General features: G+C 40.1%; 1 protein-coding gene across 2 annotated transcripts in view; it reads right to left on the bottom strand.

Annotated features, from left to right (window-relative positions):
- The window catches only part of dock1 (dedicator of cytokinesis 1), a 271,575-nt gene that overhangs the window by 141,358 nt on the left and 112,796 nt on the right, over window positions 1–17,421 (bottom strand). For both annotated transcript variants that reach the window (XM_060895378.1, XM_060895387.1), the window contains exons 26-27: window positions 10,446–10,573; window positions 6,311–6,406 (exon numbers count right to left, since the gene is read on the bottom strand). In XM_060895378.1, the coding sequence (XP_060751361.1) occupies window positions 6,311–6,406; window positions 10,446–10,573 (224 nt within the window). The remainder of the gene's footprint in view (window positions 1–6,310; window positions 6,407–10,445; window positions 10,574–17,421) is intronic.

Here is a 17,421-nt window from a genome sequence, read left to right as displayed (position 1 = left end):
GGTTCAGAAGGTTGGAAAAGCCTGTTCCGTTTTCAACTCCATCTTCCCTTCCTCGGCTCCGTCGTGCAGGAGCACCGTGCAGGAAACAACCTCAGACCTTAGACATGTTTGACGAGCATCGCGTGAAACAGCTTACAGATCCAGAAAGCTATATACGTGTGTGTGTATGTGTAACAATTAGTTTAAGCTAGAAGGTAACGTTTTTCAGGATAATATCAAAGAACTATTTTATCCTAAACTAAGCCAAGCCACGCTTTCTACCCGAGACGTACGATTCTAAACCCAATGTGTAAATATTAGCTTTTGTTTCCAAAAAAAAAAACAAAAAAAAAAAACATTTATCTAATATACAGTAACATCACTACACTATAGCACTGTAGAAGAATTGCGGGCGAAATGAATTCATTTACGAGGCAGAGTAACTAACCAGGGCTATTAGCATCTCCAGAAAGAGGAAGAGGAGGAAAAGGAAAAAGGAAGAGGAGGAAGTCATTTTGGTCACAGTGTCTCTGAAGCCACAAACAGCATGATGGAGAAAAGAGAAAAGAGACAACCAGAGTGCTTTATAAGGGCAAACAGGTTCATATTTAAATCATGAACTCTAAAGGGTGTCTGACGGCGAGTTCTCCAGCTTTCACTCTAGATTAGATAAACGCATTATCCCACCCGATCTGATCCGTCACGAGTTATCGTATACACGAGAGGATCGGACGTTGGAGCAGTTCAGCTGTAGCGTGAAGAGAGACCTAGATGATATCTGTACCTAAAAAAAAAGTGCAATTGATTCATTATGTGCAATATTGTGCATTTTATACTGTTTTTAAAAATAAAACAAAAGTTATTTAATACATAAAATAAAACCTGAGAAAGAAATAGAGAAGTGGTGTAATGTCAGTGTGTGTGTGTGGTCATGTCATGAGCAAAGAGTAGACCGCAATAAAACAACAAAGCCTGGTCTACTGCTGCATTCGGTTGTACTACAGAAGTAAAGCGGGAACGTCAGTAAGAGCTCGGATTTATGGGATTTCGACTTCCGAGCGTCGGCTCTATGCAGTCTGATGAAACCTTTTGATAACGACAAGCTAGCCAGCTAAGTGTGATGTACATTTAACACCCTGTGTGGTCAGTGCAACAGACTGAACATTACTGAATGATCTAAACACTTACATACTGTAGAGCACAGCTAAAAATTATTTCAGAAAGCAATACCCAAGAATGGCGGCTCTTTTTTATTCTTTTGTTCGCAACAAGCTAGCTAACTAACTGATGTATAGTCAGGTGAATGTTCTAAAGCAAACACTTGCACAAAAAGCAAGAAAATACGTAATCATACAAGATGGTACTTTGTACGCTGGTTTTAGATCACTTGCTCAACTCGGTTTCGAAAAGATTTCACCTAGTAGGAGTTTCGATTTGAGGAACGTTCTCTTTGCTCGTTGCTAATCGAAGATGCGAAATGACAAGCCTTCGCCTTTCAACGGAAGCAGCGATAAGTTCCTGCTTTTCTTGGCGAGAGGCTGAGGTGTCACACTTGAGGTTTGCCTCAAAACAAGCTAGAAGAAGAAGAGTCAGCAAAAGTAAATAATATCGTATGCACAAGTTATACTTCAGTCAGAAGGCTAGTGCTAGCAAGCTTAGTCATAAACATGCTGTCTGGACAACACACAAAAATAAATAAAACAAAAACATAAATAATGCGCAAAATCTGGCACAAATCTAAGCTAAAGGCTTTTAACTCCACATATCTCAGGGTCAAGTCAAACTTCAGAAAACAAACGAATCAACGGAAAGTTTCATTAACTTTATTTCATTAGATAAGAAATCCAGTGGGTCAAAAGTCCCCATTTATCAAACCAAGGAAAAACAGCCCAGAAAATTGCAGTGATGATATTTTGCTTCTGATTGGTCAGTTAACTGACCGTGTCTGTGGTTGTATTCAGAGAAATCTGTTCGTATATCGTAAATATCGTTAGCCTTGATGTTTGTGGACTTTTGGCTTTAACAAGCAATTTATCTATAAGACTACAGAAATAAAAAGATACACAGGTCAAGTTATTAAAACAAACAAATAATGTTAAAAAAGTGAAATGTGCGATAGTTAAAATAAACAAGTGTTAAGTTGCGATGGAAATTTTTTCTTTGTCACTGAAATTTAAGCAGTTTTTTTTTCTTTTTAAATAGATTTCTAGACACGTCTGTTAAAGACGTCTGCAGCAATAATTAGTGATTTCCTAATGATCCACTCAAGAGCACAGTTTGCTTTTGATGGTTAGTCATTCACACGACCATAGCGCATAACGTATGTAATATGGACTACAATCTTTCTTTTTGTTTTACTGAAGAGCCTCCCTTCTGCCTCGCCTCGTAATTCCGCACCCACACAGTGAAACGTGGTCCGGGGAATACTGCTAAAAAAGGCAAGGAACTCCTGCCTCTGATGTTTTCTGAATACACAACTTCATTTGGTATGCATTGAGATCCTATCAGGCAATCGGCTTCCTGTAGCGAGGCAAGAACTCGCAGCGAGAGTCGATCAGAAGATTGAACCAATCACGAGCAGCCTTTTCTCGACCGTCCCCTCCCACTGAAGACTCGGTCAGAAAGTAGACAGTGTTCGAGTGTGTAAAAAGGATAAGGAGAGAACATGAAATTTCTGCGTAGGAGAACATGAAAGTGATCAAGCAAGAAGACAGGGAGCTTCCAGTGAGACGAAAACAAACAGCACACAAAGTAACACACTACTGATGTTAATTGGTTATATTTCAGCCATGGCATTAATTATTCATTCTCATTAGAATAACTACAAAGGGAGAAATGTAATAGTTAATGAATGTATTCGTATGAGCAATCGTATAAAAAATTCTGAGCTTTGACACACAGCCTAAAGGTTTCTTTTTTCCCCTCCCAGAACCTGATGTTAGAGATTTGAGTGTGTGTGTGTGTGTGTGTGTGTGGGAGAGAGTGTGTGAGAAAGAGTATGGGTGTGTGTGAGAGTGTGAGAGTGAGTGTGTGCGCGAGTGAGTGAGTGAGGTAAAGAGAGCGAGAGAGAGGTAGAGAGAGAGCGAGAGAGAGGTAGAGAGAGAGTGAGAGAGAGGGTGAGTGAGTGAGTGAGTGAGTGAGTGAGTGAGTGAGAGAGAGGGAGAGAGTAAAATGTGAGAAGAGAGAGAGAGAGAGAGAGAGAGAAAGAGAGAGAGAGATGTGAAATCTCCCCTCATGCATAGCACAAGACAAATGAGAATATAAAATGCATAAATCTGAATGTGATGACTGACAAGGAGGAATATTGGAGAGAGGTGCACCACACACACACACACACACACACACACACACACACACACACAGAATTTACAGAGCTGCATCAAAGTGTCCGTGTCACATGACACTATTATATAGCACTACTTAATATACCAAGCTAGACACATCAATAAATATCACAAACGCTATAAACGAAGCCACTTCACATATAAACCAAAGAAGATAGCTCAAATATTAAACCCCACAGCACATAGACGCTTAAAGATTTTCCGCCTTCATACCGAGAATGAAAGCATGATGAGTTCAGGGAAGCATTAAACTGAATAATAAACAGTAACAAGGCTTCTGTCCCCAGTGTTTCTAGAACTTTCCTCAGACAACGTTCCCAGTTAGCAGCTAGCATCATGGAAGTGTTGTTATTAATTGTTCCTTAAACTAAACATTTCAGCATCAGTATGGATATTTATTTTAGGATTTGTTTTTGTCACTAAAACAGTGCTGTGATGACACGATGCCATGAAGCAGAAGGAGCTAACGAGTTAGAAATAAAAAGCCAGAAGAAGGCGTACGCAACTAGCATCATTTCAACCTCACTTTGTAATAAAATATTCATAAACGCAAACAGAATGTGTGCTCGCTAAAAGTAGCCGGTGTGAAAGGAAGCTATTATCACCTTTTCTTTGTTGACAACGATTGCTTTTGAGGTTTTAATTTAAAGCTTCAGAATGTGTTAACCATGCTAATAAAGTGTAAATTAAGCACGGGATTTGTAAGACTGTATGCTGAGCGGGGGAAAAAAATGAAAACCGATTTTTTAAATTTATTTTTATTATTTTTTTTATGAATTTTTTTTTAATTAATATTGTACAACATTTATTCATTGATTAGTTATAAGGCTAAAGGTAACTCTCTCTCAATTTCTGCTTCCTGGCTCTATCATATTCATCTTTATCCCTCTTCTTATCACTCACTTTTAAACAAACAGCACTGCCCCAAGCTCTAGGTACACAAGTGCCACTCATCCTTTTTCTCATGTGTGTTCTTTCATGTAACTTACAAGAATTGTGGATCTGTTAAACAACATGCAGCATGATTTACACAGTGTAATATACTGTGTATTACACTGGTATGTGTATACATACCAGTGTAATATACACCGATATACAGGGTCACTGACAGCTACGAGCATTTAGAGGACAGTAATCGAAGAGGAAAAAAAAAAAGAAAAGTAAAAATTGTTTTGGGATGAAGGGTAGATGGACAGGAGGAGAAATAGGAGTACAAAGAAAACACAAACTGGAAGTTTCTGCTCATAAAATATCCAACGAACTAAAAGCCACAGGCCACATGGGTGGAATATATTAGAGAGCCATGTCTGCACACAATCACACACACAAACACACACACAAACACGCACAATCACAAGTAAACTCAAGTCAATAAAAGGGAAGAAAAATATGGTGGAAAGAAATATATAAAATTCAAGAAAAAACAACTTCAGTCTCTGTCCACGTTTATTTCCAGCTCTTCAACAAACCCGGACATTAAGATTAATCTAAAGAAGCCAGAAGTAACCTGGAATAATACACGTGTATTTCACTGTGCTGTAATGAACACACGGCTGAGAGAATGTGCAATCTTTTGTGTGTATGTGTGTGTGTGTGTGTGTGTGTGTGTGCGTGTGTGTGTGTGTGTGTGTGTGTGCGCGCGCACACATCAGAGTGAAACAGTAAAATGATCACAAGGGAACAAGAGAGAAAAGAGAGGATGAGAATGTGTTTCTGCAGTGAATCATTTGTATTGTAATTGACATGAGACTGCAGTAGAGAGAGGGACCAGAGTTCAGCTAGCAATAACACACTGATAATGCAGCAGTGGTGTGTGTGCGTGCGCACAAGCTTCATATCTGCAAAAACACAATAAAACCCTGCCCTGTATATGCTACATTATTATCTACAGATATCATACAGTGTCCATGATGCACTTTGCAGTAAATCTATAAGAGCTGGACAAATTTAAAGCTCGGCGTATACGGCACTTACACACTGTTCTACCAGACAGTACAGTTACTAACCTGAATCTGGATCCAGCAGAATCTGCTTGAGTAACAATGGCCATTCACACAGCAAATGCCATGTCACACAGCAAAGTTTCTTTTTGATAAAAGCCATGTCATTGTTTTAGACCACAGAGAAACAAAACGCCATGAAATGTCTGTGAAAATCCGTTATTTAGGGGAAATAAACTAGCTGCAGAACCAAAAATCCAAGCAGGGTATGGAACAAACCTGATCCAGCATCTGCCACCAGGGAAGTTCATGCTGAAGATAGGTGAAGGTGTTACAGAAAAGTCTTCATTTCTTAGCTGAGGTCTTCAGCCATGTTTCTCTGAACAGATGACCGGTCTTCAGAAAAATACTTCACATAAGGATGACGGACTGTGTATAAACCGCATCCAACAAGCTGCCAGGTTTACATTAACAGCATCTGGCAGACGCCCTTATCCAGAGCGACTTACGTTCTAATCTCATTGAAGGTTAGGGCCGTGCTCAGGGGCCCAGCATTGGTAGCTTAACAGACCTGGGATTCAAACTCAAACGACTGATTAGTAATCCAAAGCTTTAGCCACTAAGCTACCACATCCCCAGGTTCATGTGAAGAAATCTGAACCTGCTGAACTACGTATATATTAACACGTGAAACCCTTTGTTACTAATTTGTTTTTACCTCCTTAGGTTATCTAAAACGCTTTGTCCACACTCTGCCTTCCATTTGGTTGCCACCTTACTACACCTACCAGCTTTTCCGTTCTGCTTGATAGCAACGATCTCGAACTCCGCTAAATGCTTCTGTCAGAGAAAACCGGTTCCAGCTAATGGCTTTTCAGAAAGGTAGCAGAACAACTTGAGAGATGACATAATGGCTGGCCAAAAAAATGTACTTAGTTACTGTATGGATCACTTGGAAATCGAGATGAAAGTAATCGCTGGCTTGTTAGCGCATCATGCCGATTGGGGAAAAAAAAAATCCGCAACAAAAGAAAAAGTCAGACTTACAATGAGAGGCGAGTCGCGTCCCAGTGAGATCACGGTCCTGTTCACGGTCCTTAGCAACTTTTCCATAATGATCTGAATATGCCATTGAGTCGGACCCTAGAAATAAACACATACACAGAATACCACACAACAGTTAGATATTTTCAAAGGAAGACTGAACAGCTGTCAATCAAACGTCTCTAGAGCACTCTCGCCTCAGCAATCTCTTAAACCCACACTTCTTCACATGGAGTGATGCATCCTCATTCAAACAGGCTCTACAACCTGTAGAGTGGATTTCTCTTTAATACGATGCACAAAAATTCTCATTTGTGAGAGAAATCCAGCTGTTTTGTGTTTTAAGAGCAAAACCAGACTATTAACTTGTGCTTTTCAGAATCTGTCCACATTTTTCCAGTTTAATTTCCCCCCCTGGCCATTCAGACCCTCAACTGGGAATATAGAAGACTAGAGCATGGTTTCTTCTAGACTTTTCTACAAGGATGGATGGATGGATGGATGGATGGATGGATGGTTTTTTTTTTTAAACAGTTGTAAAGCAGTTCACTGTGTGTTCTGTATACATGAGAAATAATATTTGAATATAGCTCATTTATTTATTATCTACACCAGAGATGTCTCATGGTGACAACATCATGGCAGACAAACTGCAAACCTGAAACCACAAAACTACACCATCCAACAAATTATCACCTGAACAACTAAGCGACATTGAGATGGGTTGCATCTTAATTACACAAAAACACAAACAGGGGAAGTACAACAAACTCACACAAACTACAATTTGCAGTCTTGACTCATTGCTGGATTTTAAACCTGAAAGACCCCCTATGGACTAAATGTATTTGAGTAAAGCAAAGTAGGGCTTTTCTCTGCGTGTGTGTGTGTGTGTGTGTGTGTGTGTGTGTGTGTGTGTGTGTATAAGAGTTGGTTGATATTTTTATTTAATTTCCTCCTTTAAATACACTTGGCGGCGTAAAAGTGGAAGTTAGTACGAGTCGCAGCAGGGAAATGCATTTAAAATAAAACTCCTAGATGCATGTGAATTATAAAACCTGCTATTTATGAACCTTTGCAACCTACTTTCAAAATGGAGAGAAAATAATCTAAAACATAAGAGTGCTTCACTTCAGGTTTACTGAGGTGGGTCTCTAATGTACTCTAATGTAGATTAGTAATGGAACTGAACAGGAATAAATTAATTGGAACAAACAAATGCACAAGTTTAGGCCACGCCCACTTTGAAATGAAATCCGAACACATGTACAGTTGAGGCCAAAATTATTAGCCCCCCAGGAATTTTGGAACATTTTCCTAAAGATCTTTCCAATGTTTGCAGCATTGATAAAACTTGATATAATCAAACATTCGCCAGTGCTATTTAGTAGCTTTTGGTACATTTTGAAATATAAAATACATTTTTAGGCTTGCTTTATAATCAAATATAGTGAAAATGGGGTGGTCAAAAATATTAGCCCCTTGTGAATATTTGCTTTCAAAACACACCCAATTAATCAATCAGCTTTCAAAACACACCTAATTAATCAATCAGCTTTCAAACCACACCTGTGCAGTCAATTGGCTTCCTAACAACACCTGGGCATTCAATCAGCATTAAAGGACTCCAAGGAACAGGGCACTTGAACACATTATTGGGAGAGACTACTTTTACTCACCATGCCAAAGACAAAGGAAATCAGTCTTGAGCTCAGAAAGAAGATAGTGGAGGCTCATGATAAGGGGGAAGGCTATACTGCCATTTCCAAGCTTTTCACAGTGTCTAGAACCGCCGTACGTTGCATCATTGCCAAGTACAAGGAGACAAATTCTGTAAGAAACAAACCTGGGCGTGGTCGTAAGCGCAAGATTTCAAGAACCCTGGAGAGGAAAATAGTCAGAGATATCAGCAAGATGCCCCGGACATCTGCCAAGATGATTGTTGCTGACCTGGCCTCTTCTGGAGTTGATGTTTCAAGGAACACAGTTGTGAGGGCTCTTCATCGTGGTGGGCTTCAGGGCCATCGTCCCAGAAGAACCCCTTTACTCAAACAGCGGCACATCACAGCTAGACTGAGGTTTGCCCGTGAACATTTGAAAGGTAAAGATGAGTTTTGGGAGTCTGTGCTTTGGTCTGATGAGACTAAACTGGAACTGTTTGGGCACATGGATGTTGCTTATGTTTGGCGAAGAAAGGGTGAGGCCTTCAACCCTAAGAACACAGTTCCCACAGTTAAACATGGTGGTGGGAGCATCATGCTGTGGGGCTGTTTTGCAGCTTCAGGCACAGGGAGCCTTGTTCGGGTGCATGGCATCATGAAAAAAGAAAATTATGTTGACATTTTGAGGGATAATATGCAGAAATCTGCTCGTAGTCTAGCCTTAGGTCGTCGCTGGGTCTTCCAACAAGACAATGACCCAAAGCATACATCGAAATTGGTCCAACAGTTCCTGAAGGATACCAAAACAAAGGTCCTGGAGTGGCCCGCACAGAGCCCAGACCTCAATCCTATTGAGAATCTGTGGCGAGTGCTCAAAGTGAATGTCCATGCTCGGAAACCACGTAATTTGGACCAGCTGGAGCAATTTGCAATGGAAGAATGGGCTAAAATCCCTCAGGAAACCTGTGCCAACCTAGTAAAGAACTACTCTAAGAGGTTGTTGTCAGTTGTGGCTCAGAAAGGGTTCACTATTGACTATTAATGACCGGGGGCTAATAATTTTGGACGTTTCATTTTTGCCCTTTCTTGTTTCAACTCACTATTTCAATTAAATATCCTAATCAAACTTAGTGGAGATTTTGTCTTTGTTATTTTGGAAACAAACACACTATAAAACACTTGTTGTTAATGGTCATTTCCATGGAGAAATCAAGAGTTTTGTCTAATTTCATAAGGGGGCTAATAATTTTGGCCTCAACTGTATAAGATATTTGGAGCACTAGATCAGATAAAGGTAATGGCACACACAGACACACACAGCCAGACAAACACACAGACAGAAACACACACAAACACAGACACACGCAGACAGAAACAGAGACACATACACACACACACAGAGACAAACAGAAACAGACACACACACACACAGACAGACACACACAAACACAGACACACACAGACAGAAACAGAGACACACACAGACACACACAGACACACACAGAAACAGAGACACACACACACACACAGACAGACACAGACACACACAGACAGAGACACACACAGACAGACAGAGACACACAGACAGAGACACACACAGACAGAGACACACACAGACAGACAGACAGACAGACAGAGACAGACAGACAGAGACACACAGACAGACAGACAGACACAAACAGACATACACACAAACAGACACACACACAAACAGTCACACACACAAACAGTCACACACACAAACAGTCACACACACAAACAGTCACACACACAAACAGTCACACACACAAACAGTCACACACACAAACAGTCACACACACAGTCACACACACAAACAGACACACAGACACACACAAACAGACACACACAAACAGACACACACACAAACAGACACACACACACACACAAACAGACACACACACACAAACACAAACAGACACACACACACACAAACAGACAGAGACAGACAGAGACACACACAGGCAGACAGACAGACACAGACAGACACACACACACACAGACAGGTCAATCAGGACAGACAGAAGGTTGCTACCACAATAAGGAGGGAAGTGCTATGTTAGTGTTGCGTGTGTTACTCAGTGGACTAAACCTCAGCATATTACATAAAGCAGGGATGAATTATAGAGCAAGCAGCCCATAAAATAATCATCTGTTTCTAGCACGCGGAATTTTGACGCTGGGTAATTAAATGCAGACTGACAAGTGCAGATAGAGCAGTGAGTCTGAGTGGCAGCAGTGTGTGACCGTGTGCATGCGATCATGTGTGTATGACCTTCTCTGTCCTCTGTGCTGCAGGTCAATAGAGAGATGCCATGGATTGTACACAAGGAACATGGAGATGCGTGTGCATGAGTATAATTCTGAGCACATGAGACTGCATAAAGAGTTAGGCGTAAGAGTGTGTGTTTGTGCGTGTGTGTGTGTGCATATGTGCACGTGTGAGCGTGTTTTCTCACCACATCACTCCTGTATAACACCTCCAGAATGTTGCTGAGCAGCTTGCAGCAGGCCTCCAGATCCTCGTGCTGCTCCAAGTGAAACTTCAGCTGATCAGTCATAAGTGGCAGAAGGATCTCTCTGCAGTCTGAAAACACACACACACACACACACACAATTACATCTACAACCATGTGGAAAATTATAGCACCACAAATCAGATTTAACAATAACCTTCACACAGGCAGGAACCCAAACATTTATATTCACTGGAGGATGAATGGACCAGTCTGAGTCTCTCTCGCGCACACACACACACACACACACACACACACACACACAGGGAAACTGCTCAGTTTAAGATTCACTGCAGCACAAAAAGTCCAAGTGGTGAAGCTGGATCGGATTCAACTCCCATAAAACTAAACCCACTAAGTTTAGTCCCCAATATCTGACCCACACAATACTGTACAACACAAACCACCATATTACATCCTCCTGGACACGTGTCTGGACTGTCAACCAGCTCTGTGAAGGTAGGAGGAACTGGATCAGATCTCATTATGTGGTAAACTGGATGGGAACAACTGGGTTGGTTGCAGATGGGTGACAAAAGAAACAGAGAGACAGTCAGACAAACAAAAAGAGCAAGAGTTTGGGGTTAGGGTTAGCAAGAGTGTTGGATGAAAATTATTTACATTGCTAATATATTTGTTGTGTTTATTATTATTATTTTTTACAGTTGTTGAGATTTACATCCTTTATCTGTTGCGTATTCCATATTGCTGCACACATCAATTAATAATTCACCCACACAGTGTTTTTTTCTCTCCGTCCTCTCTTTTCCCTGCTTTAACTTAAGCTTAACTTAATTGCAAGTTCACTTTAGATTCATTCCAGATTCTTAGCGGATTCTGAGCGATTGGCATTGTCCTGGGAATTAAAGCCGTTTAATATGAAATAAAATCAATATTGTGATATATTACATCTTAATACACTTTTCTGGCATGCCATAGATACTACGATAATTTATTAATACTCACATTGCCTATCTCTACTGGGAATCAAACACACACACCAAAGAACGAGAAAAGGACACGCTATACAGGAAGAGACGCTAATCGACGCGTTATACTTCACTTCCTGTTCGATAATCCATATGGCTATAAGGGATTAAACTTGCATTTCCATCAGTGATTAATGAAGCTTCATTACTGTAACCATCATCATTTACAAGTGTTTAGATCCTGCTTAAACATTATTTCTAGAGTTCTCTCACAATCAGCTAATAAACCAGTGCAAACAAGGCAAGCTGAAATGAGCTGGAATATTTAAAAAGGTCGTGGTACAGCAAGAAAAATCTCAGAGACGCATTTAAGCGACGTACAACACGAGATCCATAACGGAACATTATGTACAAGTGCGAGCGAGAGAAAATAGGAAGAGAGAGAAATGTGGGAAAAGAGAGGAAATGGAAACTCATTATACGGTGTGAACAAGCAGGGCTGCGGTACCTTATTATAGCCTCCAACTGTCTAACGGACACAGCACGGCATCCATACTGAGCCATTAATCCAAGCACTCACAACTGCATTCATTCGCACACATTTGTCACTTTGCCTTCTGAACGTCTCAAGGATGGGACACACTATCATTAATCTCCCGTTAATATTTGTAGCAGCGACGCCTGATCCCAGGAACAATCTCTCCATTTCTCTTGAGCTCATTTCACTGCATCCATCATTTATTGGCAATATAATGCATCTGTAGCCTCTTTAGTAATCTGCCATGCTCATGACCTGGGGAACTATCATCTCAGAGGCTAACACACGAACGACGGGGCTGTGCTACATGCCATGCTCCAACACATCACATCATGAGAAGACCTGCGAGGTCCACGGGGATCAGACGGACTTCCCTCGCAGGTAGGAATTAAACAGAGAAGTCAAATGCAAAGCAGCACATGACCTTGGCACAGAAATAAAGATGCAGGCTGGCTGTTTGTGCTTAAGGCTAACTGTAGCCGGTACCATTAAAGAAAGAATGTATTGTCCCAGTAACACATGGCCTCCTAACACACTGCTGTGACTGAAGCGTTTCAGATGGAAATAAACAATCATCACAAATCACAGAGATTAAAGTAATTGGATGATTTAACCGTTATTTAACTGTGATGATGAGTTTTAGCGCCGAAATAAGAATTGTAAATAAAATCCGTAATAATGTTCAGCCGCAGAAACAAAGGATACCGGATCTGTGTCTTAGACTCACTCTATCACACACGTTTAAAACAAAAACGCATACAATTTACCGCCAAATAGTGACTTTTCATTCGTGGACTTTAAGACACTTCTGTGAAAATTCCATACGTCAACAAACAATAGGATAAAAGTCATCTGCATTTTTTTATGTAAAATTTTAATTATAATTTAATAAATTTAATTATAATTTTAAAGTAAATATTTTCAACGAAATCTTTTTTCTTAAATACTTAGTCATTAAATTCTCTGTTCCTAACCGTTAACTATGTACATACAGAGTTTTATACAGTGTACAGCTTGCAGTGAAATGAAAACCAGGCTTAAGAAATAAAAAAATAATACTAAAAGAAAGAAAATATTGTTCAGATTGTGCCACATGCATTAATCGTAAAAAAAAATCTTGCTTCTTTTTGTCTGTTCTTACAATTATACATTGCCTTAGAAGAAATAACGATCCAAGAAAGTTATGTACAAGTTATGTTTATTGCCCATTTTTCTAAAATGAGCCATTTTCAAAGGAACTACATTCACATTACAGACACTGTCCGAGTTACTGTATGATGGTTCAACTTTCGATCTTACAATAGACGATGGCTATGCGATAAACTATTTTTGATTTCACATGGCAGGTTTCTTTCTCCTTTATCATCGCCATCCTCATCTTCCGACAACTAAGTTAATGTAGCCGGCAACAACCTAATCACAATATTGGTGAGTACAATACGCTACGATATGATACGATACTTCAATGTGTGTATGACACGTAGCTTAACGATTTCATTTTATGGTTAGCACTAATGTTAAACTTTTTATTGAATATGTTCAGGATTATTTACTGAAGAAACTTTCTATTAGATTGCATCAGCCAAATGTATTGTAATTAGTTAGATTATTAACCAATTACAGTATACTACCCCATAGTGATCACCATTCATTAAGACTCCTGGGTAGACTAGGTCATGGTTCGATTTGCCATATTTTCTAGTTACGAAAGGGTCATCGGGGGGGCACGGTGGCTTAGTGGTTAGCACGTTCGCCTCACACCTCCAGGGTTGGGGGTTCGATTCCCGCCTCCGCCTTGTGTGTGTGGAGTTTGCATGTTCTCTCCGTGCCTCGGGGGTTTCCTCTGGGTACTCCGGTTTCCTCCCCCGGTCCAAAGACATGCATGGTAGGTTGATTGGCATCTCTGGAAAATTGTCCGTAGTGTGTGAGTGTGTGAGTGAATGAGAGTGTGTGTGTGCCCTGCGATGGGTTGGCACTCCGTCCAGGGTGTATCCTGCCTTGATGCCCGATGACGCCTGAGATAGGCACAGGCTTCCCGTGACCCGAGGTAGTCCGGATATGCAGTAAAAAATGAATGAATGAATGAATGAATGAATGAATGACAGGGTCATCGGAATATGTCTCCTTCATAACTTGGGAATTGACATATTTCAACAATTTTGAGTATGAACGATTTTTTTTTTAATCCATGAAATAATATTTATATTGAATGAATTTATTTTAATTATTTCATTCTGCTCTTTGACAAAGATTAATAAAACAAGCTTTTTAGATATAGTAGTAGCTGGTGATACCTACCAAGTTCTGTGAACAAGTTCTGTTTACGGCATTTGGCAGTCGCCCTTGACTTACATTAGCTCATTTTTGTACAACTGAGCAATTGAGGGTTAAGGGGGCCCAACTTGCTCATGGCCCCATCAGTGGCAGCTTGGTGGACCTGGGATCAAACTCATGACCTTCTGATTGGTAGATCGACACCTTAACTACTAGGTTACCACATACCACATGTGACTCCCAAACACATTCTTTCAGCTAACCGTCGACCACTTCGACATTCGCACGGCTATATTAAACACTTCCGATGTGCTTAATGAGCAGTCCTCTTGACGTTGTAGTGGAACTATCAGGAAAACCAGCAGAAAAAATAAACCCACACTAAACCATACTCCACATTCATATAATCTATTGCTTCAGACAAAAATATAAAAGCTGCCACTAAAAAGGCTTCATCTTGGCACAGAGAGCAAACACATGTTAACCTTTAGCCATAATGCTGTGGGAATTGAAATCAAGCTGTGTCTGAATTTAGCAATATCATTTAGAGCAGGGTTTTTAAATTTCAGTCAACATTCTGTTTAATTAAGCGCTGAAAGAAAGATAACAGTTGATCCGTCGAGGTTTAACGTGTTTTGCCAAGTTAGTCGCTCAGCAAACAAACCCTAAGAAGGTTACTGACATTTTAGATTTAAAAAAAAACAAAAAACAAAAAAAACACTGCTTCATAGACGATGTGAGACGGCTTTATTAGCGACAGTCAGATAGTCTATTCAAATACCAATCAGGATTTAAAGACTCGGATTAATATCGATCTCTAAAGATTTGGCCACTGTTCAAAAGTTCACTTTAATTGCGTGAGAATTTTGATAAAGTGAGTACCACTGATACGTAATCCGCATTCATACGTAAAAGTGGAGGCTAGCTGGAAAATCCGAACAATAACGCTCCATAAATCTTAGACTGCTGCTTGATTAGACATGACACGTTGCTTTACAACACAAAGGTCACAAAAGTCTCTGCATAGCATCCTAGGAGAAAATGCATACACTAAGCCATCCTATAATGCATAAATTTGCTCAGCTGGCTCACTCTTGTGCTGCTGAAACAGATTTTTGAAGCTTGCTGCCTTCATGCTGTGCGCTCGAAGATCCCTTTTGAGTTATTGCATTATTGAGGACGTCCTTATATCACTCGCCTGTGCGGCAGTGGTGGCTCAAGTGGTTAAAGATCTGGGTTTTTGATTGTAGGATCAGGGTTCAAGCCAATGCACTGCCAAGCTGCCACTTTTGGGCCCTTGAGCATGGCCCTTAACCCTCTCTGCTCCAGGGGCACTGGATCATGTCAACCCTGTGCTCTGACTCCAACCTCCGAAGTTGGGAAATGTGAAGAAAGCATTTCACTGTGCTGTAATGTATATGTGATATTCTTCTACCATGTTCATGAGTCTCAGAAGCAAAAAAAAAAACCCTCAGGTAAAAAAAAAAAAAAGCTTGATGGAATATTTCTATTATAATTTAGTGTAAACCTCTAATCACTGGTTCACGTGTCACTCCTTGCTTCCTTTTCCAGTCCTTCTCCTGCAGATGCGCTCCACTCTTTGCTAATTATTACACATTAGTTCTTGATCAGGAGAAGCACATTTACTCGTATTTATTCTAGTGCTACTGAGTGGCATAGTGGTTGGTTGCTTAATTCCACTCAGCTACAAACTATTATTTAGTTTACTTTTATTTAGTTGGAAAGAGAGTGATAAAGATTTAGAAGAATATAAATAATGTTTGACTTAAAAAAAATAATAATAAAGTAAATTAAAGGTGGGGTCTCCGATTTTTGAGAAATGCTTCAGAAAACTGAGTCGGGCCGATAATAAACAAAAATCAAAACAAACGTGTAGCCAATGAGCAGAAAGGGGCGTGTCTTGTCAATATGGGCAGAGAGAGTGTTCAGTGCGCATGTGTGACATTAGCAGAAAGCGGTTTTAACATTGACATGGAGGATAAAAACAAAGAAAGAAAGAGAAGAAAGGCTTACGATAAGGCAAGAAGTAGGACGTGTTAATATAGGATCAGCTTTCCAGCGCTGGAGAGAACTGAAGGAGCAGGAAGTTTTTCACATATTCACACTTTGTTTATCTGCAATCGTATTGTTCTTCCCTTCAGCTATGATAAAGACATTTCTTTCCATTAGTTGCCTGGGTTACGTATGTTATGTGTGGGCGGAGCTATCAATACAGGGGTGGGACCCGTTTGGGTTAGGGGCGTGTTTGTTTTGGTGATTTTTATATGTCAACGTTGGCTTTCAAAAATCGGAGACCCCACCTTTAAAGTAAAGGGAAAAAGGTTTATTTATTTCTTAACCACAACAACTGTGCTTAAAAATAAAAAAATAAAATAAATAAATAAATAAAATCTCATCTCCGCTTTGCGTGCACTGGTAAAACATTTTGTTGTCAGATTGATTTTCTGAGTATCTCCTGCCCGTCAAAACAGAGCAACATAATGCATCATGTTTCTGGAGACAGACCTGATGCTCTTAGCAAAGCAGCACAAATAATAGGGTGCAGATATCTGATGGTTGCACGGTGCTAAAATGTGTAAAATAAATAAATAAAAAAAAATTTAAATCAAAAGTTTCAAAAACAAACTAAAACAAAATGACCTACACTCAGAAATAGAAGGGTGTTTAATGATGCATGTGCTCATGATATGATCAATTAGGCTGATTAATTTCACTGGGGCCTGGTGATTAAAAACCTTCTTTAGATTATGGGTCACTCAGCAGGTGGTGCTGGCTTTATAAGAAGTCAGCGTGAAATTGAGTTCTGGGTTCCTGAAGGTCATGTGATACTCTTCTTAAAGGCATGTGCAAATACGCTCGGTGTACGTGAGGTTCATATCATGTAATGAAATCATTACGGGCTCGATGTGCTGGAGCTCAGAGAAAGCTCCCGCTGTTCAGTGTGCATTCAGACACGGCAACAGCTTCAAAGTGGATTTCACAAAAAGAACAAGCACTTTCAACTTCCTGTTTCTCAGTAATACAACACAAAGCATCAGCATCCACCTGTGTTCTGCTATAATTCTTTTTTTTTTAATCAATCGGAGAAGTGTGTTGGTGTTTAAAGCCATTTTCTCTGATGTCAGCTTTAAAGCAAAGCTACGAGATCAAAAAAAAA

This window comes from Tachysurus vachellii, chromosome 2 (assembly GCF_030014155.1).
Source record: "Tachysurus vachellii isolate PV-2020 chromosome 2, HZAU_Pvac_v1, whole genome shotgun sequence".
In the NCBI taxonomy this organism is placed as follows: domain Eukaryota; kingdom Metazoa; phylum Chordata; class Actinopteri; order Siluriformes; family Bagridae; genus Tachysurus; species Tachysurus vachellii.
Note: the sequence above shows the minus strand (reverse complement) of the source record. Positions and strands in the feature narration are given on the sequence as shown.